Raw genomic sequence first — 26,223 nt, forward strand, 5'->3', positions numbered from 1 at the left:
TTAAGTAGTATTGCTAAAGTCAGACGAGGCACCCTATTAGTTTTAAGTAAATTATATGTTGCACAGCAGTATTTGGAAGATCTGTTTCATTTCACTTTTTCTTTCTTTATGTAGTGCCAATTCAAAACATTTCCCTCAAGGTACATTAAATGACAAAGTAAAGACCCTACAATACTAAAGAAAGCTGTACAATCAAACGATCCCCTATGAGGATCACTTGATGACAGTAGAAAGGAAAAACTCCCTTTTATCAGGAAGAGATCTCGAACAGCACCAAGAGTCACGAAGAGTCAGACATCTGCAGCCACTGGTTGGCGGGTGATGGGAAAGAGAAGTGAGCCTTGTTAATGACACACCGTTTATAAATACAGATATAATGACTATGATTATGATTATTACTAGCGGTGATGTAATAGCACTGATAGCTGTATATGGTGTAACTATGTATAGGAACAGATGGATAAAAATAACTGTATCTATAAATGCACTATTATGGATGAGTAATGATAAACAAATGATGAGTTAAGCACATACTAATGCTTAATAGTGTGTGGCATTATTTTAAAGTGCTACCCCTTCACTCTCGTCAGTAATTGTTTCATTAACGTCTCTGTAACTGTAGCAAGATGATTAAGATTTCCTAATAAAGTGACCAGGTAGTGTATTTTACTTTTATGAAATCATATAGGGCACTTATTACTTTTTCTATCAGTTAATTTGAGCATTTTTCCTGGAAAAACAATAAACAGCTTGTTGATAAAATGTCAGAAAAGTGCTGGGAACAGAGTTGTTTTGGTTCTGTATAATTAAGGGTGCAAAACTGAACTGTGCTCGGTTTCTGTCGTACAAAGTGGCCAATTATGGCATTAGAGTACTGTTGTTCCTTAAACAATTACCAGATTTTTTTTTAAAACAACTGTTAATAGTTTGTCTGATGGATATGGCAAACTTGAACATGTACAGTATATTTACCCATCATTTATGCACGTGCCTGCATCAGCCTTGTTTCCTGTGTCTGCGAACAATCCCCATGAGTAAAAAAAAAAAAAAGACAACAGGATGAAAAACACTCATAGCCTCTTGATCAATTTGATTTTTAATGATGAAATAATGATTAAAGCAGATTCTGATTTCAAAATTAGAGAGCTGTAAATGTGGTAGATCCTTCCTTTCTGTCAATCCAGGGTCCAAAAATCCTGCCTTTGTACAGAGAAAGTCTGTGGCTTGCCCCATGGGAGGCTGTGGTAAACAAGTGGAAAATAACAGGCTCCTGTCTGGTGTTTGCCAGCCTCTAATGTCTCTGTCCAGTCATCTAGAAGAAAAACAACATGCAGCAGGTTTCTACTGTACAGGGACGGTGACAGGGACAGGAGCAGAGACAGCCAGTACTGATAGAGGATGGGGGGGAGGAAACCTCTCTCTTTGTCTGGTTTCCTTCTACGGGTCAATGCATCTCGCATGTGAATGCACACCTGACATATTTTTACTTGGCTTCTCTTTTTCTTCCCAGTTTTCTCTTCCTTTATTTGCAACAATTTTGCCTTGTTATGCTTTTTAATCTACATCCTTTAGATGTGCATAAGATCTGCTTTCTTAATTATTCCTTCACCTGCAGGATGCATTTGAAGTGCTGGCAGAGAGCCATGAATTCAATGACATGGAGGGTCCGTGCTTGGCCTTCAGGAGGGCTGCATCTGTGCTGAAGAGTCTGCCCTGGACGGTGCAGAATTTACGGGTCACAGAAGACCTGCCCTGCCTGGGGGAACACTCTATGTATGTCATAGAGGTAAGGCCCAGTTTCACTTAATCCACAGCAGTCCAGTTAATAGCCAATGCATTTTCCCTCTGTATTTTGGTTCTGGTGTCATGTGTCACTTAAAAACGAAATATAATGAAATGTCAAATGCCCTGAAAACTGAAACTGTTCCCCTCATTTTATCGTCTGGGTTGGATTTTCTGACAACACGTCTTTTGAATGCAACGTCGCAAAATCAAAGCTTTCAGATTAGGTGTGCAAACCATAACTCACGCAACTTCCCGGACCCTATTTATGCAGTTGTGCAATGATCTAAAATAATTTGCTGCCATGAAGATACAGTTTAGTATTTTGGAAACACGCTTGGAAGACGTCGGCGATGATTCGAAACACGCAGCATGTGATTTATGAGCTAAAGCACTCGAAACCAATGGCCATTATTAATATTTATGCTTATGTGATATGAAGTGACAGAATTAACTAACACCAGCGTAAAATATTGACACTGATTGATCCTTTGCACTAGCAAATAAGGGATCAATAAAGCCATTTGTTTAAAACACCTAATTGAGTAGCGCATGTTGGCAACGGCCTCAAATGATTTCACTTCAAATACGATACGTTTTCACAACTATTACTACTCGTATTTTTTGCTCCTCTGCAAAGGAAGGCAAGAAAAAACCCAAGAATTTACTGCAGTGAACAAGACCGTGACCAACCCTCTGCGTGGCCAATAGACTGTTTACATATTGACAATATCCCCACGGACCTGTGTGTGGGGGATTGACAGTAGTTAGGCTCTAAGCCTTTGAACTGTATAACACACGTGATCACTAAGTCCTTGTGAATGTGAAGCGACATCAGCTCACTGATGATGAGGACGAAAGCGTCGGCATTTCTTTTCCCTAATTGCAAACTTTCCAGGTTGAGTAGTTTGCCATAAATTCAATACATGGACGTGTTTTGGGGTTTGACATTACATTACTGTAAAATTAATGTTTTACCAAATGTCACCTCTGTAAACACCAGGCTCTGAAATAAATCAAAATAAAATAAAGTAAGATGCAGCACATAACGGGGAGGGGGTGTAATTTCAGTGCCGATTGATGAGGACCCGTTCGATAAATCACTATCTTTATTAATGTGCTGCTGGAAATAGTTTCCAACGAATGAACTTCTCCAGCTTCATTAGATTAAAATTCACATTAAGAAAAAAAGACACACCACATCAAGAGATGGACAAATACAAAACCTGGCAAAAGCCACTCCTCATTACCTCCGCCGAGGAGGTTATATTTTTGGTTGTGTACGTGCGTGTCATTCTGTCTGTAAACACGATAGCTTGAAAAGTTTGGAATGAATTCAGGTCAAACGTTGTAGTGGTGTGTAGTGGTGTCATGTTTACAATCTATTAAATCTGGCTATGCCCACCAAGGTCTTCAAAGTCAACTTAATGGTTTAGTGGTTTGAAATGGACAAAAAGCCTTATAACTATGATTCTTGCAGTGTGGTGTGTATTGTCAACATGTAGAAAGTACTATATAAATATAAAAGATTTAATATCACTATGACTTGACCTCTCCTTCAAGGTCAATAGATTGAATTGAAGGTCAAAGTGATAATATTGCTATATAGAGCTATTTAAAACTGTGATCTCCAAACCTACAGTCTGAAATGCAAAGAAAATCTAATTTGAATTCCTCCATAAGACCTGTTGCCAACAATTGCCATTCCACTGCATGTGTGATGTCACATCCCTCAGCCTTTTCAGCCTGTTTCCCTTCCTCAAGATCACCATTTCTGGTGAGGCTTCAGTGAACAGTAGCTGGATCAGCTGAAGGGCCAGTTGGATCTCACAGGTCCTGTGTCAGGTCTTTTCTGTTCATCTGCTGTAGTTTGTTTGTCAGACCTACACCTTATCGTTTACCCTCTGCTTGTCCATTCTCCTCAGTTTTCTTTTTCTTAATGTCCACATTTCTTATTGTGGACATTAAGAAATGAGGGATGGCTCAAGACTTTTGCACAGCGCTGTGTATTATTTCAGAAGGTTTTATTCCCTTTTTGTACGTATGTAGTGAGATCAGATGATCTGGTGGGGGATTCTTTACGAGCAAAGTATCCCGACCCACCGTCTGTCCGAACCATTTGCTTGCGAGGGGCAGAAATCAGAAAAAAGTTAACTTAAAGGCTGATGAAAGGAAGTTAAAATGTCTGTTGAGAGGCTGCACCAAGGCACAGCATAGGTTTAATAAGGACTGTGAATCATGCAAAGCGTCTGCGGTGGAGTTCAAGAGCAAAATATGGAGTTAAAAATGAATATAATAGGCCCACTTTAAATAAGGAGGCATTGATGCACACGGCCATTAACAACCAGAAGAGTCTGTTCAGTGACAGGTTGCTTCTCCCAAAGACAAGAACTAACAGACTTAAAAACTCCTTTGTCCCACACGCCATCAGACTGTTTAACTCCTCTCTGGAGGGGAGAGGGAGGGGAAACAGGAGGACAAAGGAGGGGGGAACAACTAAGCTGTAGTGCCTCTTCACCTCACTGTGCAATACCTTTTGTGCAATACTTTTGTAAATAGTCAACGGTGCAATAGACTCAATACTTGAAATGTGCAATTCACTTGTATTTTTATTTTTATTCCTATTTATTCTATTTATCCCCTTCGTATATTTTATTTATATTGTCTCTGTATTTATATATATGTGTGTGTGTATAACTCTGTAACTTCTGTCGGTGCTGTGCTTTTTTGGAAATCGAATTTCCCAGAGGAACCCACCCGAGGGATTAATAAAGTTCTATCTTATCTTATCTTATCTTATCTTATGTGACAGAAGTAGTTTAAACAGGCTGGCTCTATTGTATATGACGCATTCCATTACTTAGAAATAGTTTTTTTTCCCCTCTGTGCTAGCAAGAAGAATGTAGCTGAATCAGTAACCATCTGCACACATAAGCCTTTCTGGAGGAGATTCTCAATGCTGAGTTCAGTCTCTAAGAAATATATGAAAGAAAGACGTACAGATGTATGAATAAAAACTTTGCTGCACACATGCAGCACACGTTGATGGGTATCAGACAAATATATTTTGTCTCTGAGACAAAAAAAAAAGTCTTATTGGGTCACTACATCTCCACATCTACACTCGAGCTCAGGGCAGGAATCATGGCAGGTTGTCAGGGAAAGTGCGGATGCTCGCTCTGAGAGAACGCCAGGTCCCTGTAGGATAACAAGGTGAGCTCAGCAACCCGGCTCTCTCTGACACGTTAAACCTAACATACACGCTGCGCGACTCACAGCGCGTTTCCGAATCTGTCAAAGCTGTCAGCGCCGAGTCAGATTCATTAAACAAAATAGCATAAATGTCCCGGGGAGACCAAATTAGACTGCCTGTAAGTGACCTCTCCTTCTTGTTCTCCTTGCACAATTCAGACGCACGCCTTTCGCTGGGGTTGTCTCTTTGAACAGTTTGCTGCTCAAAACACCAAAAATGACATGACACAAAAAACAAAGTGAAACCAAACAGAGTGAAAACAAAATGCTTGATGTGCCTGTGAACATCGGAGCGACACTCTGTCAGCAGCGACTGAACTGCTCACTGCTGACTGAACATCCAAAGTGGGGAAAATATATAAACCTACTGACATGAAAGTCTGGGAGCACTGAGGCAGAGTTGGGGGATGAATAGTCAGTATATGTGTTTGCTGTATGTGTGTGTGTGTGTTTGTGTGAGAGAGGGAGAGGAGCCGTGCATGTAAAGAAGTGTGTCTTTCCCGGAGCGGGGAGTATGTTGAAGCATTATCCGTGCGTTTTGAGGTTGGCCTTAGCTGGGGGCTTGAAAAGCAGAGGTGGACGGGTGGATGCATCACTGAGCAGTGAAGGCTGCTTCAAACTGCATTGTACTCACAGTGTGGATGTTAGGTTCACTGGCTCACCGATACAGGCTGTCATCCATTCATGCACAAGCTCAAAATGCACACGGATACTTATCCCAGAGCAAAAGCATGCAGGCTCATTTCCCCCTGGCCGATATTAACCAGATAGCTGCTACCTGATTCTTCGCATAATGAAGACAGTTAAAATGTGACCAGCAAAATTGGCGGCACTCTCACTGAGAGACGCAGGCAATTAAATGCAGAACAAAGCGGTTTTGGAGCAAACAACAGAATCTGGGGGAAAACATTACCTTGGGGTTTTTTATGATTGCCATAAAACAGGTATTAATCCCAGGTTTCGCAACAACAAAGCCATTATTTGTCGAAAGGAAAAGAAATGGAAATAAGGACGCCTGATATAAGTGGATGGTTTCTCAAATAAGCAGCGATTTGGGGCCCATTTGTTAATAGCCGGCTGGGGGGGAACCCAGGGGAAAACACGCCGATGCTGACACAGACATTGCTTTCCTTGATGATAATATCATCCGCCTTTGTGTTTTGCAGGAGATCCTTCAACACGGCCACTCGTTTGAAGTCGAGAAAATACTCTCGGATGAAAGGTATCAAATACTAAAGGTCAGTGGATGAATAACAACTCAGTCGATGGCTCGCTTTCTCCATTCTGGAGCTTTTAACTCGCTGTGAAAATGATGCGCTCTGTTGCTCCCTCTTAAGGACTCGGAGCTCTTGGAAACTTTGAATGCTTACCTCTTCTCAGAAGAACCTGTCATTTCAGAGCATGTCTCCTTGATTACATACTTACCTCGTTTCCTGCCAGCTGTTCACAAGTGTGTTTGGGGTTGGACCTAAGACAGCTGAGAAGTGGTACCGCAGAGGGCTGCGCTCATTCAGCGACGTTCTGGCGGAGCCCGGCATTCATCTCAACCGGATGCAACAAAGTGGTACATCAACATCTCACCATCCTCGCTCCGCCACTTTACAAATTATAGAGGAAAAATTTCAAGTCGAGCTCGCTTCCAAGAGAGACTCAAAGGCCTAATTGTTAAATCCCTGCGGGGGGTGGGGCTGCATGTCGTTTGGGACTTTATTTGTGCCTTTTTTTTGTTTACTCCCAAAGGATGTGAGCCTCTAGCGGTAATGTGTTTTCTCTAAAGTGAGATATTATCAGCAGGGAGTTTACTGTAAAAAAAACCACAACAGGAGAGTTTTTCTTACAAAAAAAAAAACAACCTAAATCAATAAGTAGTGACTCTGAAGGGGAGGCATGGTGCAGACGTCTCACCACTCTGTCGCGCCATCGAATTAAGTTGGTGCTAAGATTTTTTCAACAATTTACAGCCCACGGCCACAAGAGTGGCTCTGTGAGGCTAAAAGAAAAGCAAACTGGCCAAAAGCTGAAAATTTATTTTTCATTTGTGGTAGTTATTAGTTGTTTTTGAGCCATTCTACAAAGATGCTTTTTCTGAAGGTGAGATATTTCATGCATTTATGCACAGAGGATGATTCTGAATGCGAGGACGCCCTGCTTTTGTTCGTAGCTCCAACAGCAGCTCAGATTCTTTACTTCTCCTGTGAAATACTTCATGGATTGACGCTTCGTCTTGTCTTGGTTTTCATAAAGCGCAGATGATGTGTTCTAAACAGTTTAACTTCACCTCCAGCAACTGTCGCCAGGCCGGTATTTGTGGTATACGACAGCATAAATTTTAGCATATACCCCCACCTCCCCTCAATATTTATTCTGTCCACTGGTTTGGCTCGTTTGGCTTTTGAGTGAAATTACAACCGAGAGCATGTCACACATTATTGAGATGAACAACTCTTTTATGCCACTTAAAAATCAGCAAGCACGCAGCTCGGAGACACCGCTCCATCCTGCTGCTCACTTTGCAATTTACAACAACGTTTTTTTACGGCGCACAGATGTGTGTTGTTGTGAGGATTTGCCGTGCTCTTCACACGATGAGGCCTCTCATTTATGATGAAAAAAACAGATAAAGCATCCAGGTTTTCCATGAAGGAGATAACATACACTTATTTGACCTCTAGTACTAGTAAGAGCTGTGAAATGAGCAAATTATTAGATGCTTCTGGTATTAGCGATCACACGAGGTCCCCTGGTAATTAAATATCTTGTGAATCTCCATCTTTGTGTTAGAAAGCTAGCATTTGCTAATTAACATACAGAGCGCAGGTTTGTGTGGCCTTAGATGTTTTTCAGTTCAGGTGGAGCGCTCTGTTCTCGTGTGCTTCTACGACATGCCGTGACATGAACTCGGAGCCTCCGTGCAAATTTTCCGTGAGCCGTTGTCATTAATCTCAAATTCATTGTTTATTTTTGTCGGAGGAGTTTCTGACTACGAAACGCAGATTTGATGGATGCTTCACTCACAAGTGGGAGCTGAGGTCGGCCGAGGCTGATGAGAACGTCATTAATTTCCGCGGTCATAAACCGAAGTGCTCGGCGTAAAGTTTAAAATGATGACCTGATGAAAATCGAGGGCCCGCAACAAATATAACAATCCACAGAGATGAAACCCACAAATGTGAACCTGTTTGTGGTGCTAAAGGAAAAAGTTTGCTTAGGCTTCATGCTTAAGAAACCATAAACAGACAGAATTAAAGGTGTTTGGAGTGCCTCTCTAAAAAATATAAAAGAAACAGATGTGATCAAATGTGAAAGGAATACGTGAGTGAGAAATATGAAGAAATATACCAAGACAGAAGCAGCCAGACATGCAGATAGCATCAGCTTTCGACAGTGACATATACCCCACAGTGCTCTCACATATGAAAAACAAAATACTGATATTCAGCTTTTCATTCGTCTGCATCATTTCTCTGCTTCTTCTGCTGCTTGGAGTGTAGCTGGATGGTAATTCAAAACACTGTACTGCATCGCTCGCAGGTTTCCATTCACTTTCAAACTCCGTCCCATAATGTATTGCGCTGACAGACACCTTCATCAAACTGGTCGTAATCGATCACTTGGAACACTGCGGTGTCGACTCCGTGCGGAGAAATACCGTGTGAGTTTTTGACGTGGAAAATTTGTCTGAACCCTGAACCCTCCGTCGTGCTCGACGAGTCTTGAAAAAGAGCAGAAACACGAATAACCCCATTTAATTTACTTCATTAGAAGCAGAAATATCATTAAAGGTTTTCTAATTAATTGTTGGGGGAAGCTCCATTCTTCGGTGGGGGACAAAAAAAGAAATGGATAATTAATGCTTTTCGTGTAGCACAAAGACAGAGGAACATACAAATCAATGAGATACCGATTGATCCACGAATTATAATTTTTGCACCGTTTCTGCGCTCGCTGCAGTCGTTTTGTGTCTGCAGCGGTCGAACACCGGCGGCCGTCTTCTATCAGCCAGGAGAACACATCCCATTTTTACCTTACCTTTAATTCACTCTGACTCTCCAGTTCCCCGGAGCAAATGGCTATGATTGATGGCTGGCTTCCAGACTAATAACCACGTGGTCTTTTTCCTTGCAGGTTTTCTGCATTATGGAGACATCTCCAGGGCTGTCAGTAAAGCAGAGGCCCAAGCCCTGGGAAACATTATTGACGAAGCTGTCCGTGCGATCACACCGGACGCCATACTCACACTGACAGGTGGCTTTCGCAGGTACAAGACTTGTCTCCTCCTTTCAGTGTTGATATTTGAAGATGAAACACAACGGCACCTTCAGTCTTTCCTCGCCCCTCCCCATCCCCCATTATTGTTCTGTTCATATTATACACAGGGAAAGCAAAGACATTAGCAAAGCCTCAAGAGGTCTGCTTGATTCCCAGGTGGATCTTATTACTGTTATTATTATTATTATCTGATATCAGAGCATAGAAGTCACAGAGTGAGTGTCTGGGTAGAAGCGTCAGAGCCGCTGGTGTCTAATTGCATCTTGCAGTTTTCGAGAGTTCTTAGACAAAACGGATTAATTTGATATTTACCACCGCAGAATATTCCCCATCTCACGCCTTTGTTCTTGACAGTAAAACAGAACGCCAGATAGCACGGGTTACTAACGTTTTGCATTTACATTAAGATGCTAAAGTGCATTACATTTGTCAGTCTCAGAGTGCACAGTGAGTGCGCTTGTAAAGCTACCTGCTGAGTGCCACTGTTCGCTCGCAGCCGGTGCCTCCCTCCATTGGCACGTCTTTGTGGTGCTGTTTCATTTATTTATTTATTTGTTTATTTTGTTATGCGCAGTGCTTTGTGGCTCAGTAAGTGTGGAGCACTCCGCTCTGTGGTGTTGTAAAAATCCAGCCGTAACCAGTGGCGTGTGAGGTAAATAATTCAAAAGCAGTCTGGCAGTAAGGATGGGCGCTTGCCTCTCTACAGGGGTAACAGAGCTGCCGCGGCTTTGCTGATGGTCTTTAATAGTGTCTGGACTGCAAACATCACATGTTACTGGAGTTATTCCTGCTCCCTTAAAACCTTATTAAAGTTTTCCTTTTCTGCATTTGCTGTATTCTGTTTGTCAGAGTTTGGTAGAAAATTACTATACGCTAACTTTTATAACGGGGAAAAAAAGTCACTTTAGCTACAGGACCGGTATCGTGGCATTATCTCACATTTGTCAGGTGTAGCCAAAGGCTTTGCAAATTCAACACACTTTGTAATATACAACACCGATTTACATGCTGATCCTTACAGCATACTAGCTTGGCAGCAAATGTGCATGAAATCAGAGTACTTCACTATTTTATACTAGGAGGAAATATTTGCAGCACCAGATGCCGACTGCAACTCCAGAATGACACAATTGTCTAAACAAAGAGACAGCATGGTGCTTTTCCTGAAATCTGTTTCTTACCTCAAGCCGTTTAAACCACGTCCACTGTTCATTTTGATTTCTCTTGCTGTGAGCATTTTCTTTGCGCATTGCAAAAAAAAAAAAATTGTAAATCAACAGCCAAACCCTAAAATCATTTTGTAGGCCATACACATGTCCCTTCATGGATTTTTAGACCAGTGTTGAGACTGTAAATGAAATCTATTTTATTTGCAGTTCTTGTAGACCAGAGGTTGATACAAAGTAACCTTTAACACTCAAACTAGCAGACAAGGACGCCTTTATCAAAGAAATACCTGCTGCCTACACGAATCACACGAGTGTTTTATTAAAAATCACCTGTGAAAAATATGATATATACACTCAGTGGGCACTTTATTAGGGATGGCTTAACTTAATTTTATTAAGGAAATGGTATTATTTCTCTGCTCAAAACATACATTACATAAAAAACAAAACTATCCAAATGTACCTAGCCCTCTGATTACCCCCCCCCCCTGTTAAATTATGAATTAATTGTGATTGACAACATTTCTTTTGGGAAAAACTGAGTCCAATTTCACTACCCAAACCCAGGCCTGATTACTGCCAGAACTGTTGAATCAAGAAATTACCTAAGTAGAAACTGTCCGACAAAGTGAAGTAGATTAAAAGATTAAAAAGAAACAAACAAAAAACCATCATGCCACTAAAGAAACAAAATCACTGACATCTATCAGTCTGTAAAGGGTTACGAAGCTATTTCTCAGGCTTTGGGACTCCAGTGAACCACGATGTAAGCCTCACAAATGGAGAAAACTTGCAACAGTGGTGAACCTTCCCAGGAGTGTTGGGCTGACTAAAATTATTCCAAGAATCAGGAAGTCACAAAAGAACCCAGAACAACATCTAATGCACTGCAGACATCTCTTGCTTCAGTTAAAGCCATTGTTTATGATTCAACAAAAAGAAAGACGCTGGGTAAAATGGCATGCATGGGACATTTCCAAAGCAAAATCTTTTGGGAAAAAATTCTGTGGACTGACAAACCAAATACCTTTTGGACGTTCTGGAAGTTTTGAGTCCCTTTACATCTGGCACAAAACCAACACAGCATTTCATAAAAAGAACATCATACCAGCCGTGGTTGTAGTGTGTTTTCCTGCTTTAGGACAACTTGCTGTAATTGCTGGAGCCATAACTTCTGCTCTCTACCAGTTCATGCCCTGAAGCTCAAGCGCACTTGGGTTATGGAGCAGGACAATAATCCAAAACACACCAAAAGATGAAGGTTTTGGAGTGGCCTTGTCAAAGTCTGTACTTAAATCAGACTGATTTTTGGCATGATCTTAAACCTTCCAGGGTGGAAGAATTAAAACAATTCTGAAAAGAATAGTAGACCAAAATTCCTCCACACTGATGTGAAAGACTCATCCCCAGTTATCAAAAACACTTGATTGCCCAGGATCTTGCAACCAGGTGTCGGGTCTAGTGAGCAGCTGCTTTTTCACACAGGGCCAGGTAAGTTTGGATAACTTTTTATTTAAACAAATGAAACCATCATTTAAAAACTGCTTTTTGTGTTCACTTGGGTTATCTTTGTCTAATATTAAATTTCGATTGATGATCTGAAGCATGTAAATGTGGCAAATATGTAAAAAACAAGAACAACCTAAGAAATCAGGAGGGGTGGGCAAATGTGTAAATGGGAAAGATTCACAAATTTCCTAAATAAGGATGTTGTGAAAATCCACAAGGAAAAAAAAAACGCTCCAATCTTCAAATTGTTAAATGACAGCTGGAATGATGTCTGATTATGTAAATAACTGCTCAGAGGGGAAATGTGGTAAGAGAGTCGAGGAAGGTGATTAGAGCATCATGGATAGTTAACTTCAAGAATGAGGGAGAGGAACAGCTCAAGATTTATGGGCCAGGAGTCTGCTGCAAAGTGTAAAGGGGCCTGCAAGAGCGCCTTTATGGCTTCAAATTCGGGGAAATGAAACACACATTTACTTCACCCCATATTTGGTGCAGACTTTGGAGAGAGAGAGAGAGCGAGATAGACCTAATTGGAATCATGCGGCGCTATAATTGAAGAACGATAACTTGTGCATTATCAGGAAGCAAGTAAGTAATTTACCTTTATCTTGTTGAAAGGCTGATTCTCCAGACATGGTTTAAACACAGTGGGAGGCAGTATGAGGTCTATTACACCAAAATAGTTCATATGCTTTCTAAGATGCCAGCAGTACCACTAATAATCCACTTACTCGTTTCACGGTGACATATTTGAAAATGTTCCCTTCTAAAGTCCTGTCAAAGCTCGATTTAATTACCTATAATTTTGAGCCTGGTGTAGAGTCTCTTATTAGCTTCATCTTTCTAGCCGATACCCCTTGTCAAAAATGGAAATGTGCATATCCTATATACCTCCTTAAATAGCTGCACCCGGCTCTGGCAAATCTTTCATCTCGGCAGAAGATGCACAAAAAGATACCACGACTCCCAAAAGTTTCACAAAATAACTCGTGTGCTGGAATAAACTCAGGCTGTCATCCACTTCAGAGAGAAACAGCGTGGCGAGGATTTGTTGATGCCACTGACATTAGCCTTATTGAAAGGACAGCTGTGGAAGGCGGGTGACAAGTCTTAAAGCGGTTTTGTTGGAGGGGAGGATTAAAAATAGATTACACTTGAAAATACAGCTTCTTCCACAACTGCATGTGAAGGCTCACGCAGTGTCAGCGGAACACTGTGTTTATTTCAGTATGAGGCAGGCAAGTCCCTACTGAGGGACATCAAATTGTCTGGAATATGACTCAAAGTGACACTGATGAGGGGGGGGGCATTGGTGTCTCCTCTCAAATCCGCAAACAGCCGCCGAGTCCCACCGCACAGTTTGCCTTGAACAACAGCTGAGATAAGTATTCCTTATCGGCTTAGTTCGGGGTGTCGTGATTCTAAAACAAACCTCATTATCAGCTTGCAGGGGAGGAAAGAGCAAAACAAGCCATCTGGTCATGAAGAATAGGCCACACTTAGCTGCTTTTTCCTGTTCTCATTTCATATCTTCCTGATTATCGCCTCGCACTGCTGTGTTAGCAAGAAATGTGGATGGGAAGGCTGATAGAAGGGGAAAATGATGCATAGTCACAAACAAAGCCTGGTTGCTTTTTTGTGACCTAAGTTTTGCAGAGCTTAGCCTGCAGACGCCCGTAGCCTAACACTTCGCAGATCTGTATTATTCATGCGTGTCGTCATGTCGTCCACACAAAACTGTAAATAACCATGTGTATTTCATTGTCTTTGTGCAGTAACACTTAATAATTTAGCATTTTCCCTCACGCGATAAAAGACTAGATGGCCTAAATTCAAACCAGGTGTTTATCGACGTGCAGCTGTGCCCGAACGCCTATCAATTCTTCTGTTTTTACCCACATCTTCACATCCATCCATCCCACTGAGCAGGAGTAGGTGTCCAATGCTAAACAGGAACAGAGCTCTGAAGTTGCACTGCTAAAGGCAGAGACGAAGAAGAAGAAGGAGAACCCCTGGTATGCTGGAAGAATGTGCATGACATGCTGTCATCCGCCTTTCCGCTGACTGCTGCTGAATTATCTGCACTGACCTGACACATACTGATGCTCAAATGGGAGGGAGCTGAAAAGCGTAAATGCCGCTTCCCCTAAAATAACCTTCCCATGTTATCCCCTAACACACACACACATACACACACAGACACGGAAAACCACTATTTGACAAGATTAGGTCGTTCTTAAGCTCTGATAGGAGGTAAACCCAATTTATGCTGATGATCTCTCTCTGTCTCCTTCCCGCTTTGGTTTCTTTGCTATTCTCGGCACACATTTATGCAGTGCACTCGAGTGGGTTTTGCCGGCGCAGCAGAGGCTAACAGCGAGACTCACTTAACAACTTAAGCGCACTGTACGAGCTGGAAGTGTTGTGGAATCTCAGCTTTGCCAATTAAAGCTGAGTGTTGGGAGATTTCATAGGCAAAGGTTGCTCAGTCAGCAGATGGAAATCTGTGATGCATTCTCAAGTAGCGCTGTCCTAACAGTCAACTCATTAAAGAAGTGCCAACTCTTCACATCGAGGCCTATATATGTGTATGTATATACTGCAAAGTCTAAACACAAGTGTTAAAATGAATTCACTTAACAGCTTTTGATATTTAATACAAAATAAAACAGGCTCACAAGGCAAATTGAATAAGTGTTACCAAAGACGCAGCTGCAGAGTGAACCTGTAAACCAGGTGCTCGATTCTGTAAATGCCACAGGGGTACACGCTGTCTACTGCTAATGCTAACCATTAACATTATCATGCCTTCTGCAGCTCTAATGGCTGTTTTCTATTACTTCCTTGCTCCCTGAATTAGCCACAGTGACCTTTGAAGCGTTCCCGCAAGCCATTCACAGCCTCTGCACCTTTCTTCACTCTCGCTGCTGTCAAGCAGCAGCAAAGAGAGATCAAACACCGAGCCTCGTGCCTGCAGAGGCTTCTTTAGAGCTGTATCGCCCCCAACATTCATTGTCACTTTGCTTTGTTGTTTGCTGTGACACTGGTGCTTACGTATGTAGGATTTTTCGCTCGTTGTTTTTTCAAAAGCTTTTGTGTGTGTGTGTGTGAGTGGGTGTTGGGCAATGATTAGGGTGAAATAATGCAAGGCCTTCTGGCAGGTAGTGCCAGAGCTAAACTTGACGACGGTCGGGGGTATCTTCTGTTATTTGAGGGCACAACTTTAGCCCTGGTTTGTTTCTGTGTATTTGTGTCTACACACACAAGCTACTATAATCGCCAGAAACTCACAGTTTCTTTTCATCATTCTGTCTGACTGCTGTTTTTGAGTTATCCTGCAGCCTGTGACAGGATGCACTGTGTGAAAGGAAGGAAAACCCCTTGGACAGGTGGGCCAGTCCATCGCAGGGCGTACATTCAAACCCATTTGCAGTCATATTTACACTTCTGAGCAGCTCATCGTTTGTCTTGAAGGCTTAATTTTATTATCGTCTGGCTTGAATGCCAATGAGCACGCCAAAGTACTCTCAGAGCATCATTACTGGTAGATACACCTACGTCATTGAGAATTTTAAAGGAAACCTCAAAGCAGTGAATATGCTTCTGTGAATATGATTGTAAGCACAGATGCTGCTCGTGGTGTAAGGCACACGTGGGTGTGTCCAACTGCTTTTGTGATTGTGTTGACTGGAAGCGCCTCTGAAACCCTGGCACAGCACAGACTGATCTTAACTGGCTGGAGGATGATAAATATATTGCTCGTAGGAGGAATGCATTATCAGCAGGTGGAACTGGAGTGGACCTCAGCCACAGCCACTAAATTGATCTCCTCTCAAGAGCTTCAAAGCACAGATATAAACCTCCTTTCAAGGACAGTCGTAAATTCCCATCAGTTTATGTTTTGAAAGTTAAATAATAATGGATATATATGATTAAATATTACTAAATTGATATGATGAAACCCAGTTCGAGTGGGTCACAAGCTAGCGTATATTGCTCATGCTGGTCCCGAGCCCGGATAAATGGGAGGGTTATGTCAGGAAAGGCATCTGGTGTAAAATCTGTGCCAAATCAAATGTGCAGATCTGTTCGCTGTTGCGACCCCCTGGGAAATAACGGGGCAGTCCAAAGTGCCTTCTATTAAACGGATATGATAACAATATATCAGTATTATAATGTGCATGACTGCATATGTACATTGTAAATGTAATATAACTGTAATAAGATAGCATACTCAATGCAGAAATATAGTACATAAACCAGACCGCCACATCATAAAAAACACTTACAGGTGAATAACATTGATCATCCAATTATGATGCACAGTTCTGCCGGGAAGCTATGGCTCCTGGCTTTCACTCTGATATTACTTTGACACCTATCACCTACTCATATACTAATGCAGACCAGCACTCCCCATATACATTGTGAAAAGGCTGTTAGACAGATAGAACATGTATATATAACAAAACAAAATACCCAATATATAGTACTGTCTTATATATATATATAAGTAACTAAAATTTTATGTTCTGAAAGAAGCAGAAACAGGCATAAACTTATATAATCCCACGTCTTCTTTCTGTCTGATGAATGGCAGCAATATACTTCCTACTTTTGTACACGCACTTCTTTTATCCTGTCGATTTATGTAACTAATAATACATAAGCTCTATGTGTGTTAAACTGTAGGCCTGCCGTGTGTATCAAATCAGTTTCACTCATAATGAAAATTTTTTGAAAATGTTTTTTAGCTTCAAGTATGAAAATCGGACAGTGGGTGGTCCTCAAACAGAAAACAGGCAACCGGGTTTTAGAAAGCAAAAATCAGCCAAAAACAAGAGGGAGATGCTAATTTCTGAAGACATTAAAACTGAAATAATTCTTGAACCGAAACTTTCTTCAGCATATCTGTGGTCACCGTATGGCTTTGATAACCAAAGATATGAATTTAGTGGTTCCTAGTAATAGCCTGTTCAATAAGTTGAGACAGTTTCCTGGAGATTAGGCAGGTGATCAGAGTAACAAATGCTCTCTGATCTCTATGTCTCTGATAAGTGGGAAAATAATAAAGCCCCCTGGAAATGCCACAAGGTTGCCGTGGAAAGATGATTCCCTTCACAGGCCGGTGTCCTGTATGGCAGTTTTTTGCTAGCCAAAATTAAATTGGATTTTAATATTACAGTGAGTTATTGCTAACAAAAATCAATCAAACAAACAAAAATTAAATTATAATATAGAGATGGGAAAAATGCCAGAACTCAAGGCTTAGTCAAAGGGGAACGGTGCCACCACTGTGACAACACCCTTTGGTTAGTCTCATTGTGAAACCTCACAAAGCTTGTTTGCGGTTGATAATGCACACTTACAGTCTACTGACGTGTCAGTCGCATAGTGAAGCACACCCTGCTTAATTCTGCTTTTTGCCTCAATCCTGTTATATTTAGTAAGAATTGAAACGAGCAACTGAGACTGTAGACTCATAGTTCACAGGAGCAGGTTTCCAATACGGCTGGACTCAACCAGCAGTTCTCACTGACGTCACCCCCTGCTGGCCATTACAAAAAGTGAAAATTAGTCTATAGCTGGGAGTTAGAAAACTATATGGGACTGTATGTCTGTGAAGGTTCTCAGTCATCCAGGTCATTGTAGTCTAAGGAGCTTGGAAAGAAAAGCATCTGGACTTCTTTAAGTTGCTTGAAGATGTTTCACCTCTCATCCAAGAAGCTTCTTCAGTTCTAGGGTCAAATGGTGGAGAGTTCCAGATTTAAGTCCTATGAGAGTGACCCCCAAGAGGGACATGGACCTCAGGAAATCACATGATAGGTTGGGGCTAGGTTTCACAGTGAGTTCACTCGAAACCTTGGCTGATTGTGACCTACACCCGTTTTCACACCTTGGCTCGTGTGATTAGATGGAGGATCAATAGGGGGTCCGTGTCCCTTTTGTTGGACACTCCCTTAGGGCTTAAATCTGGGACTCAACATCATTTGACCTTAGAACTGAAGAAGCTTCTCAGATGAGATGTGAAATGTCTTCAAGTAACTTAAAGAAGTCCAGATGCTTTTCTTTCCAAGCACCTTAGACTATATGGACTGTAATTTCCAAAGAATATCTACACGCCGCATTCGCACCATCAAGCCCGGGTTTAGTACTAACTCCGAACCATGTGTATTCTGAAGAAGCCAACAACTAAATCGAAATAAAAACAGTTGCTCAAAGTGTACACAAACTGACCAGTGACGCCAGCACCCCAGTGTTTGCTTGGGTCCACATGTTTAAATTTGGTCACTCAGTCAGCCTGACAGTCCTTACTGTTTGATCAGGCTTCCCTAGTGTGGTTGGGTGTGAAAGATTTACGCGTAGTGCAACACGCTTATTTGACATTCAAAAGATTTTGATAAACAAATGTTGTGACGCTCACTTCTGTAGCAGGACGGTTTCCTCTGAGCGGGGATAAATTTCAGTAAGTCTACAATAGATTTCTGCATATTTCTCGCGTTTCCTCTGATTAGTCTGAATAACTCGCTGCTGTGCCGTGACTTAAAAGGATAGGCTTCTAATAAAAACGCTGCAGAGAAGTGTATGATAATTTACTTTTCAAGCGACAGAAAAGTAGGGTAGGAAAAAAAAAACTACATTTGCTCCTCCTGATTAAATAATGGGGATGCTTTTGCTTTTCTTGCTTCTCTGCTCAAGTGCCTATGGATCCAGTGAGCCAGACAGAAGCTTTGATATGCCTTTTGTGCACATATCTTCTGCCCATACAGCGGTTCCGTCCAGAGCTTTTTCTTCTGCCAGATAATCACTTGATAATCACTCAGTACTGCAACATCTCTTGTGCAGTTGTGCTGACAGAGTAAATGCATTGTGCAAGCCTATTCAGGGTCCATATGGGTCCGCTTTATGACACCGATCCAAGTAGAAAATGATGATTCTCATGAAAGTTAAAGCTCTGACAGCTGAGGCAACAAAAAGGGTTTTTACACTTAGCTACTGAAGGGAAAAAATTACTTGTTTGAATAATGAAAAAAAAGAGACAGTGCCATTAGCTTGGCTTGTTCTTTTAATAGCACCGCCACCCTCCCTCTTCATCAGTTAAATGCTATGACTAAAAGGTAATTCATTTTATTATTTCCAGGATACAGTGAGTGGGTAACTGTGCTATGTCTTTGTTTCCAGGGGGAAGGATTTTGGCCACGATGTAGACTTTATCGTGACCACACCACAACTGGGGAAGGAGGAGCGTCTTCTCACCAGCGTTATTGATAGACTAAAACAGCAAGTAAGTATGTTGTTTAGGTCTTTCTTAAAGCATAGTATTAGTATCCTGAATGAACACACTATAGGCTAAAGTAAATACAAAGATCCAATATTCTTGAGAGGAACAATAGACTAAACAAAGCAATGCTAATATTTTTTTTGAAACCTGTGTTTGTGGAGTGCCTGTGTGTTACATTTTTAATAAGCGGGAGTTCAGAGCAACGTTTGAACACTGCTTTGCATTTGATGTTAAATCACTGAGACTGGTTTAGGTGTCCATCTGTGTTTCTATATCCTGCATTCATAAACAATCCCTTTTTAATTAAACCCACCTTACATCCTGGGCCATGGTGGCACAGCAAGCTCGCACCACTGCACTGTGATGAGGCACATGCAAATACAGAAAACATCTTTATTGACTGCACAACGCAAGGTTGGCTTTGAGGGGGGAAAATGAGCAAATGCAAAAATTCCCAAGGAAATACATGAAGGTGCGAGCGGTAGTTCAGACTACAAGGCAAGTGTTTCCAGAGCAGCACCAAAACAGTGATAGACACAGCTGAGACAAGTGCTTGTTGTTGCTGCATGCTGAGTAATAGAGATACTGAAGCCAGCTATCTGTCGGCGGTGTGGGAAATGTGAGAATGTGGAAGGCTTTTGTTTGTTTTAACATTCTGGTGGCGTGATTCATACGTCATTGCAGACATCTGTAATTATGCTTATATTAAGTCTTAACCTAGATTGCTGAGATTATTCATAGCTCAGTTCAGGTTCTGCAGTCATGTGATTTCTAACCACATGTTATCTTGTCTGCCATGATGGAAGCGTGATGCTGTAAGGTCAAAAGAATAAGGAGCTACCCAGGCCTACAGGCTGGTCTGCAACCATCTGGCAACCACTGGTCTTGAGGGAAAAACATTTATCCCCCGTTGGTAAATTGTTGTTGGAGTTTGATGGCAGTTGCTGTGAAATCAGTTGCTAAAGCCTGAGTCATGCAGGCCTAGAGACCAATCAGTGACCTCCTGGCAACCATTAGCTGGTTAGGAAAAATGTGTATTTCCCAAGCAGTTGTCGAAAACTTCCTTGCAATTGCTATGGTTGCTAGGAGAGCTCAAACACTTGGAAACTACTCCTTCAAAGTAAAAGGTTTAGTTTTACTTTGAAGGTGAATGTTGTCTGTTTTCTGTGGCTGTATCACTTCCACTACGCTGGACAACTCTTAAGCAATGCACATATGACATCACGTGAAAAATGTCTTAAGACAAAGTCATCAGTAATAACCTGCGTTGGTATCCAAGTTACTGCATCTGAATCCCTGCTCAGGACTGACTGCTGTCATATGTTGATGCACATTTGACATCATTTTTCAGTGCGCACGGTAAAAGAACAGTACATCAGCCACCTGTTTTCCCAGCCCTAACCGATTTGTTTCAGTGATGAAATGGAACCATGTAGTTACCAAGATGTCTAGCCAAATAGCAACAAAACTAAACATCAAAGGATATCTTGCAAATCTAAAATCAGTGGATTTTATGAAACAGCAGCATCTGATGCTTTTGCAGTGAGGATGGATTGTGTCCTCCATGTTGCAATTTTTAAAACATATCTGCAAGTTTTTAAAGTTTTTAATAGTCAGGTAGTAGATGAATTATCAAAATCTGGTTTAATAAACCATATGTTTGTGGTTGATAAACCCAATGACATCACATATTGTGGGTTCTGTTTCATGCTTACATTTGTGTATCTCATCAGACTGTTTTAACTGGCAGGCCATAGCAGGCAAAGTGCTGAAAAACTCAACATGTTCGCTCATTCTCTAACACCACGTGAACATCCATCCATCCTTCTGAACATATTCAGGAATTTTTGTGCTGCTTTGGAAATAGATTTGAATTGTAATCTCTGGGTTTTGCAGCCGGTTGTATTATTTGTGTTTTGCCTATAGCATGGTTTCTCCTAATCGGTATGATGAACCCCTCAAGGCTATAACAGTGCTGAAAAAGAAGTACAGAAAACCCCCCCAAAGAGCTGTGCTTAGGGTGCACACAAACATCAGTGCACCAAACAATGCAACCATGTTCAACATAACCACAGTTGTAACCATGGAGAATAACAGTAAGAGTAACAAACAAGCTTCTCATAAGATCATATTAAGCCCACTGTTATACTGCAGCTCAATACATTGCTAAATTAAAAAAGGATGCACCACAAAATCTAGGTTGAGAATAAAATATGTTTCTTACACACCAATTTGCACATTCCTAAAATTCTGGCAACAAACCAAATTTTTGTTTATTACACTGTCCCTTAATCTTTTCAAATTTATTTATTTATTTTGTGACATAAAACATTTCAGTCTTCAGTTAAATGATGAGTAGCAGAGGGTTTGACTTTTGACCTAGGGGTGGAGCAATCTTTTTAGGTGCCAAAACTACATGTGACAGAGTGCCATCTACTGCTGAGAAGAATATCATTTTTATGCATGTTTGAATTGAAACAGAAATATATTTAAAAATTGTGCATGTTCAAAAACATCTGAAGAAGTATTTTATGTTGTTTATAGACAGATTCTGATTTAATGTATTTACTACTTAGTTTGTTGCCTGGGATGTGTAAGCAAATCATGCACTGGAAAAGCATGCAGAAAGTTGCAGGAAGTGAGGACGAGGACATTTTATGGGAGGAAAGAATTTGATTGAACAGTTAAGGTCATAAGGTCACTGCCTTGGTGAGGACAGCGAGTATGAAAGGATCCCAGAATCAGGTCTGAGGAACACTTTTTTAAAGATAACTTTAACTGAGATTATGGGTCAGTTAAAGGCTATACATATGTGATGTGTGTGGGGAAGCAATAGTATTCATGTTCATGTGTGTGTGGGAATCGGTAGTTTGGAGCAGACTTTATGAAGGTACCAGGATGCAATACTACTCCAAATGACAGATATGTGACATCCACCTCTGATTCATAAAGTTCCATACAGACTAGTTAGATACATTCAGACACATAGAAACACATACAATCACACATACAAACCTATATGTAATGCATGGTATGGCAGATAACACAGACACACAAACAGCAACACACACAGCTATTTGTGATTTATTACTTGGGAGTGGTTGTGGCTCACCTCCTTGACCAAAACCACACCCAACTAATTCATAAAATTCATACAAATCAGCTGCTGATTAAGTATCCTTGTAGCAAGATACTGAACCCAAGTTGCTCCCAGCGTGTTCAGGAGAGTCTGGACGTTAGATAGAAAGTACGTAGATGTAGAAAAGGTGCTTGTATGAATATGTATGATTTAATGGAATATCTTCAAATATGGGTAAAAAAGGGCTAATTCTTGGCACCCATTTGAACATTTTCCCCTGACTTTATTCCTATGCTTGTGTGACCTACATCAATTTTGTTTGATTGGGATCTGATGGTTGTGGAGGAGTCCAGTGAACTCATTTCCATTTTTAATAAACTAGTTTGAGAGGAAATGAGCTTTCTGACCAGGGACCATTGTACCTTCATTCACTACTGCTCATAGATGACAGTAGTGGTCCTGGTTCCTTCTGCTGCTTTAACCCAACTGCTGCAAGGTTTGATTTGTTGTGCATGCAGAGATGCTCTTCTGCATAAGTGGGAATAATGAGTTACTGCTAGTTACTTGAGTTACTGTTTCCTAACTATCACCTTAGGTGTCTGGCCATTTCTCTCTGACCTCTGGCATCAACAAAGGATTTTCACCCAGAGAAATCCTGCTTGTTGGATAGGTTCCCTATTTCAGACCATTCTCTGTAAATCCTAGAGATGAAAAATCAAGGTAGATCAGCAGTTTGTAAAATAGACCATCCCATCTAACCCTATCCCTATTGTGGGCAGTGTGAACTGTTCCCTAGATCTTTCACTCATAGGGGTTTTTGAATCACTCTTTGTCTGGTCCCTCACCCAGGACCAATTTGCCAAGTGAGACCGTACTAGTGGGCAAAAGCCTCCCGACAACATAGCTCCTGTGGACCCCTCCACCACCATAAGTCAAGTCACAGAGGGGACATATGCATATTCTGGTACATAATATATATATATAACTGTTGCACTATATGTTGAAAAACCTCCTGAAACCAAAAGCCAGTCTTTCACTCGCGGTCGCTGTAAGATACTGAAGTTTTCAGCATGATTCAAAACTAAATCACTTAAAGGAGTTGGTCAATTTTTCATGATTCAGAGCTGTGTCCTTGGAAACACAGCTCCCTTTTTTTGTGAAAATTAGAGAGAAAGAAGTTATTTAGTTGCCTGCAATGAAAAGAGATTTGGAAGGTGTGAGTGATTCTAGGAACAAAAAAGTACAATTTAGCAGTTACATTAAGAACTTCTTTTAGGGCTTTCAAGGACCATGGTCAGCACTGGATGCCCCATGGTGGAAAATGGAGCCTTTAATGGAAAATGGGCAAAAAAAATGAGAAGTGGCTGAGAGGGGAGAAGAAAAAGAGAGACAGAGAAACAGACAGTGACTGTGAGCAGAGTGAGGAAATATACGAACAGGAGATAAAACAGAGAGACACAATGTTAATGTCGGATTATGTTTACATAAACACAGTGATTTAATTACTGACTGTACTCAAATGACAACAATTATTTGCTGCTAATATCATGGTAATGTGACAAATATCAGTGGGTTCCAGAAGTGCTCTACTTCAACTTGTTGCATAAAAGACATTTGCAATTACATGAAACTGGGGTGTTAAGCACAACAATTGAAACAAATATCCAGGGTGTTTAAATTATAGATAGACGTATGCAGTATTACACCGACCTCCTCTAGTTTTGAAGTTTTTATTCTGTGCATGGGAGGAGGAAATCAATGAAGTAGGCCAGGTTTATTCACCGTCTACTAGTTCATTCAGTTATGGAACTGCTCAACAGATTGGATATATAGTTAGATAACTCTGAGAAACAGGAATAAAATTCAAATGTGATGGAAAACTTTTTTTTTTCATCCATGAATAATGTCCTTGTGATTCGTGATTATTGAAGAGCAGCAGGCTTTAAAGCTGTAGTTCCTAACTTTCTCTAGTGGCCTAGTTAGAAACTGTGAAAAGTCACGGTGCCAAGAGACACATGAGATTTTTACTAACCTAACAGTCTTGAATAAAACTATTAACACAAGAAGACATTTTTAAATTCTGCGACTCACATTAATAACTTCTCCCACATCTTGCCTCACTGCGCCGATGTCACAAGGGCCAGATTATTTTAAAACACCTGATTATACGAGGCCAATAAACACAGGTGTTGTTTCTCACTGATCTAACAGATTTAACACGTGTCCTTGCGGGATCCTGAAGCTCTCTCCAGTCTGTACATATCTGAGAGTGTCACTTGTTTTCATGTTGTTTCTATCACTTTTGACTCTTCCTAAGACTGGACTTTTCCTTTTCTTGCCTCGTTTCCAAATTTATTGGGGGAAATTTACTAATTAAACCAAAGCCCTGTCCTTTTGCTGCTGCAAAGTTCTTCTTTTGGAGCCAGAATTAATTTTATTTGGGGAAGAGGGTAAAGTGGTAAGTAAGCAGTGAAAACAAGCTAGCTTGGTGTGCAAGCTTGGATTTATAAACCGATGCACGTACAGTACAAGTTTAAAACCACTTCTCATTTCTTCATATTTTGCTTCCAATGAGCCAGACTCATAATTTTTTTAAAAGTGGTGTTGAGCAATAGTTCTGATGCCTTTTCAAGTTTTTCTTTGGAACTTGGCTGCTTTATCCTTTTAGCTCGGAAAACGCAGCTAGTTTCAGCTGGAGATATGTTTTTGTGTGGTTAACTTTCAGTCATTCAATCAACTGTATACTTGTACTCAGCTGTAAACATGGTTTTAATGCTGTTTAGTTAGGCATAATAACACTGAGTCAAAGGTGACGGATTCACCTTTGGAGTCAGCCTCAAGTGGCCATTAAAGGAACTGCAGGTCTTGGCATTTCCTTAATGCTATATTCTGGTCAACCCCAGAGATTGCTGCTGGTTTGAAGCATAAAAGTCAAACATGTTATTGTTTTTTATCCCCCATCAAAAACACATATATTAAGTCTATTGAGCTGAAAATGAATGAAATCCGTGGTGTTCTGTCTTGGTTTAAAAATCATGTCGAGTACATACAGTAGTCTCATCAGTGGCTGTACATGAAGCTGAGTTAGCTGAATTGCATGTTTTGCTGCAGGTGTTTTGTCTGATACTCCCCAACAAAGAGACACTGCCCATGAAAACACCAAGAAAACATTTCCTACTAACAGGACTAAATGACATCCCAGTCATTATGCCTCCCTTCAGTGCTGCTTGCTAAAAAGTCCCTATTAGTATAATTGCAGGCAGATACCTCTCCTCTGAGCAGGGTGACACATGCAGGAGAAAAACTTGATCTGTAAAAGGCCATCATGGACAGTGTTGGTTAGACCGGTTAGATAAAAACGGGCAGCGCAAGAAAATGTGGCTGTGGAAGGACTTTTCTTTGTCAACACTGTCTTCAACCTTGCATAAATGCATAGTTGAAGAGGGTCATGAAAAAGAGATGAGTGTTTGATAAAGAGCAGAATCACGCTGCCTGTTCTAGTCTAGTCTAGTCACTGACTTCTTTTTTGACATAGCTGGGGTTTAAAAATAAACCCTTCCAAACCCTCCAACCCTCCTCCATCCCCACCTCCGCATCTCTGCACTCCTTCAGAGGTCCATCCTGACGATAATTACCTCCTACTTATTGCATGTTATCACGCGGAGCTCTCACCACTTGCAGCCACTTAAATCCACTATAGGCAGAGGCAGCGAGGTGAAGGTGTGAAAGGATGTGCGAATGTACGGGGATAGGAGGCAGAATGGATGTGAGACAGTGAATTAGGCAGGTAAGGGCAGGTGTTAGAAAAGGCTTTAGAAAGCCAAGAAGGGACGGCGTGATAAGACCGGAAGCTTTCTTCTCAGCAGGGTGGGCAGAATGGG

General features: G+C 41.1%; 1 protein-coding gene across 1 annotated transcript in view; it reads left to right on the forward strand.

The window, feature by feature from the left end:
• dntt (deoxynucleotidyltransferase, terminal) overlaps positions 1-26,223 on the forward strand; it is a 105,084-nt gene that overhangs the window by 29,404 nt on the left and 49,457 nt on the right. The window contains exons 4-8 of the mRNA XM_085428828.1: positions 1,616-1,786; positions 6,201-6,272; positions 6,475-6,598; positions 9,160-9,292; positions 19,164-19,266. Coding sequence (XP_085284954.1) covers positions 1,616-1,786; positions 6,201-6,272; positions 6,475-6,598; positions 9,160-9,292; positions 19,164-19,266 — 603 coding nt within the window. The remainder of the gene's footprint in view (positions 1-1,615; positions 1,787-6,200; positions 6,273-6,474; positions 6,599-9,159; positions 9,293-19,163; positions 19,267-26,223) is intronic.

Source organism: Rhamphochromis longiceps, linkage group LG13, assembly GCF_057381845.1.
Source record: "Rhamphochromis longiceps isolate RC_006_pf linkage group LG13, R_longiceps_female_GT1.1, whole genome shotgun sequence".
In the NCBI taxonomy this organism is placed as follows: Eukaryota; Metazoa; Chordata; class Actinopteri; order Cichliformes; family Cichlidae; genus Rhamphochromis; species Rhamphochromis longiceps.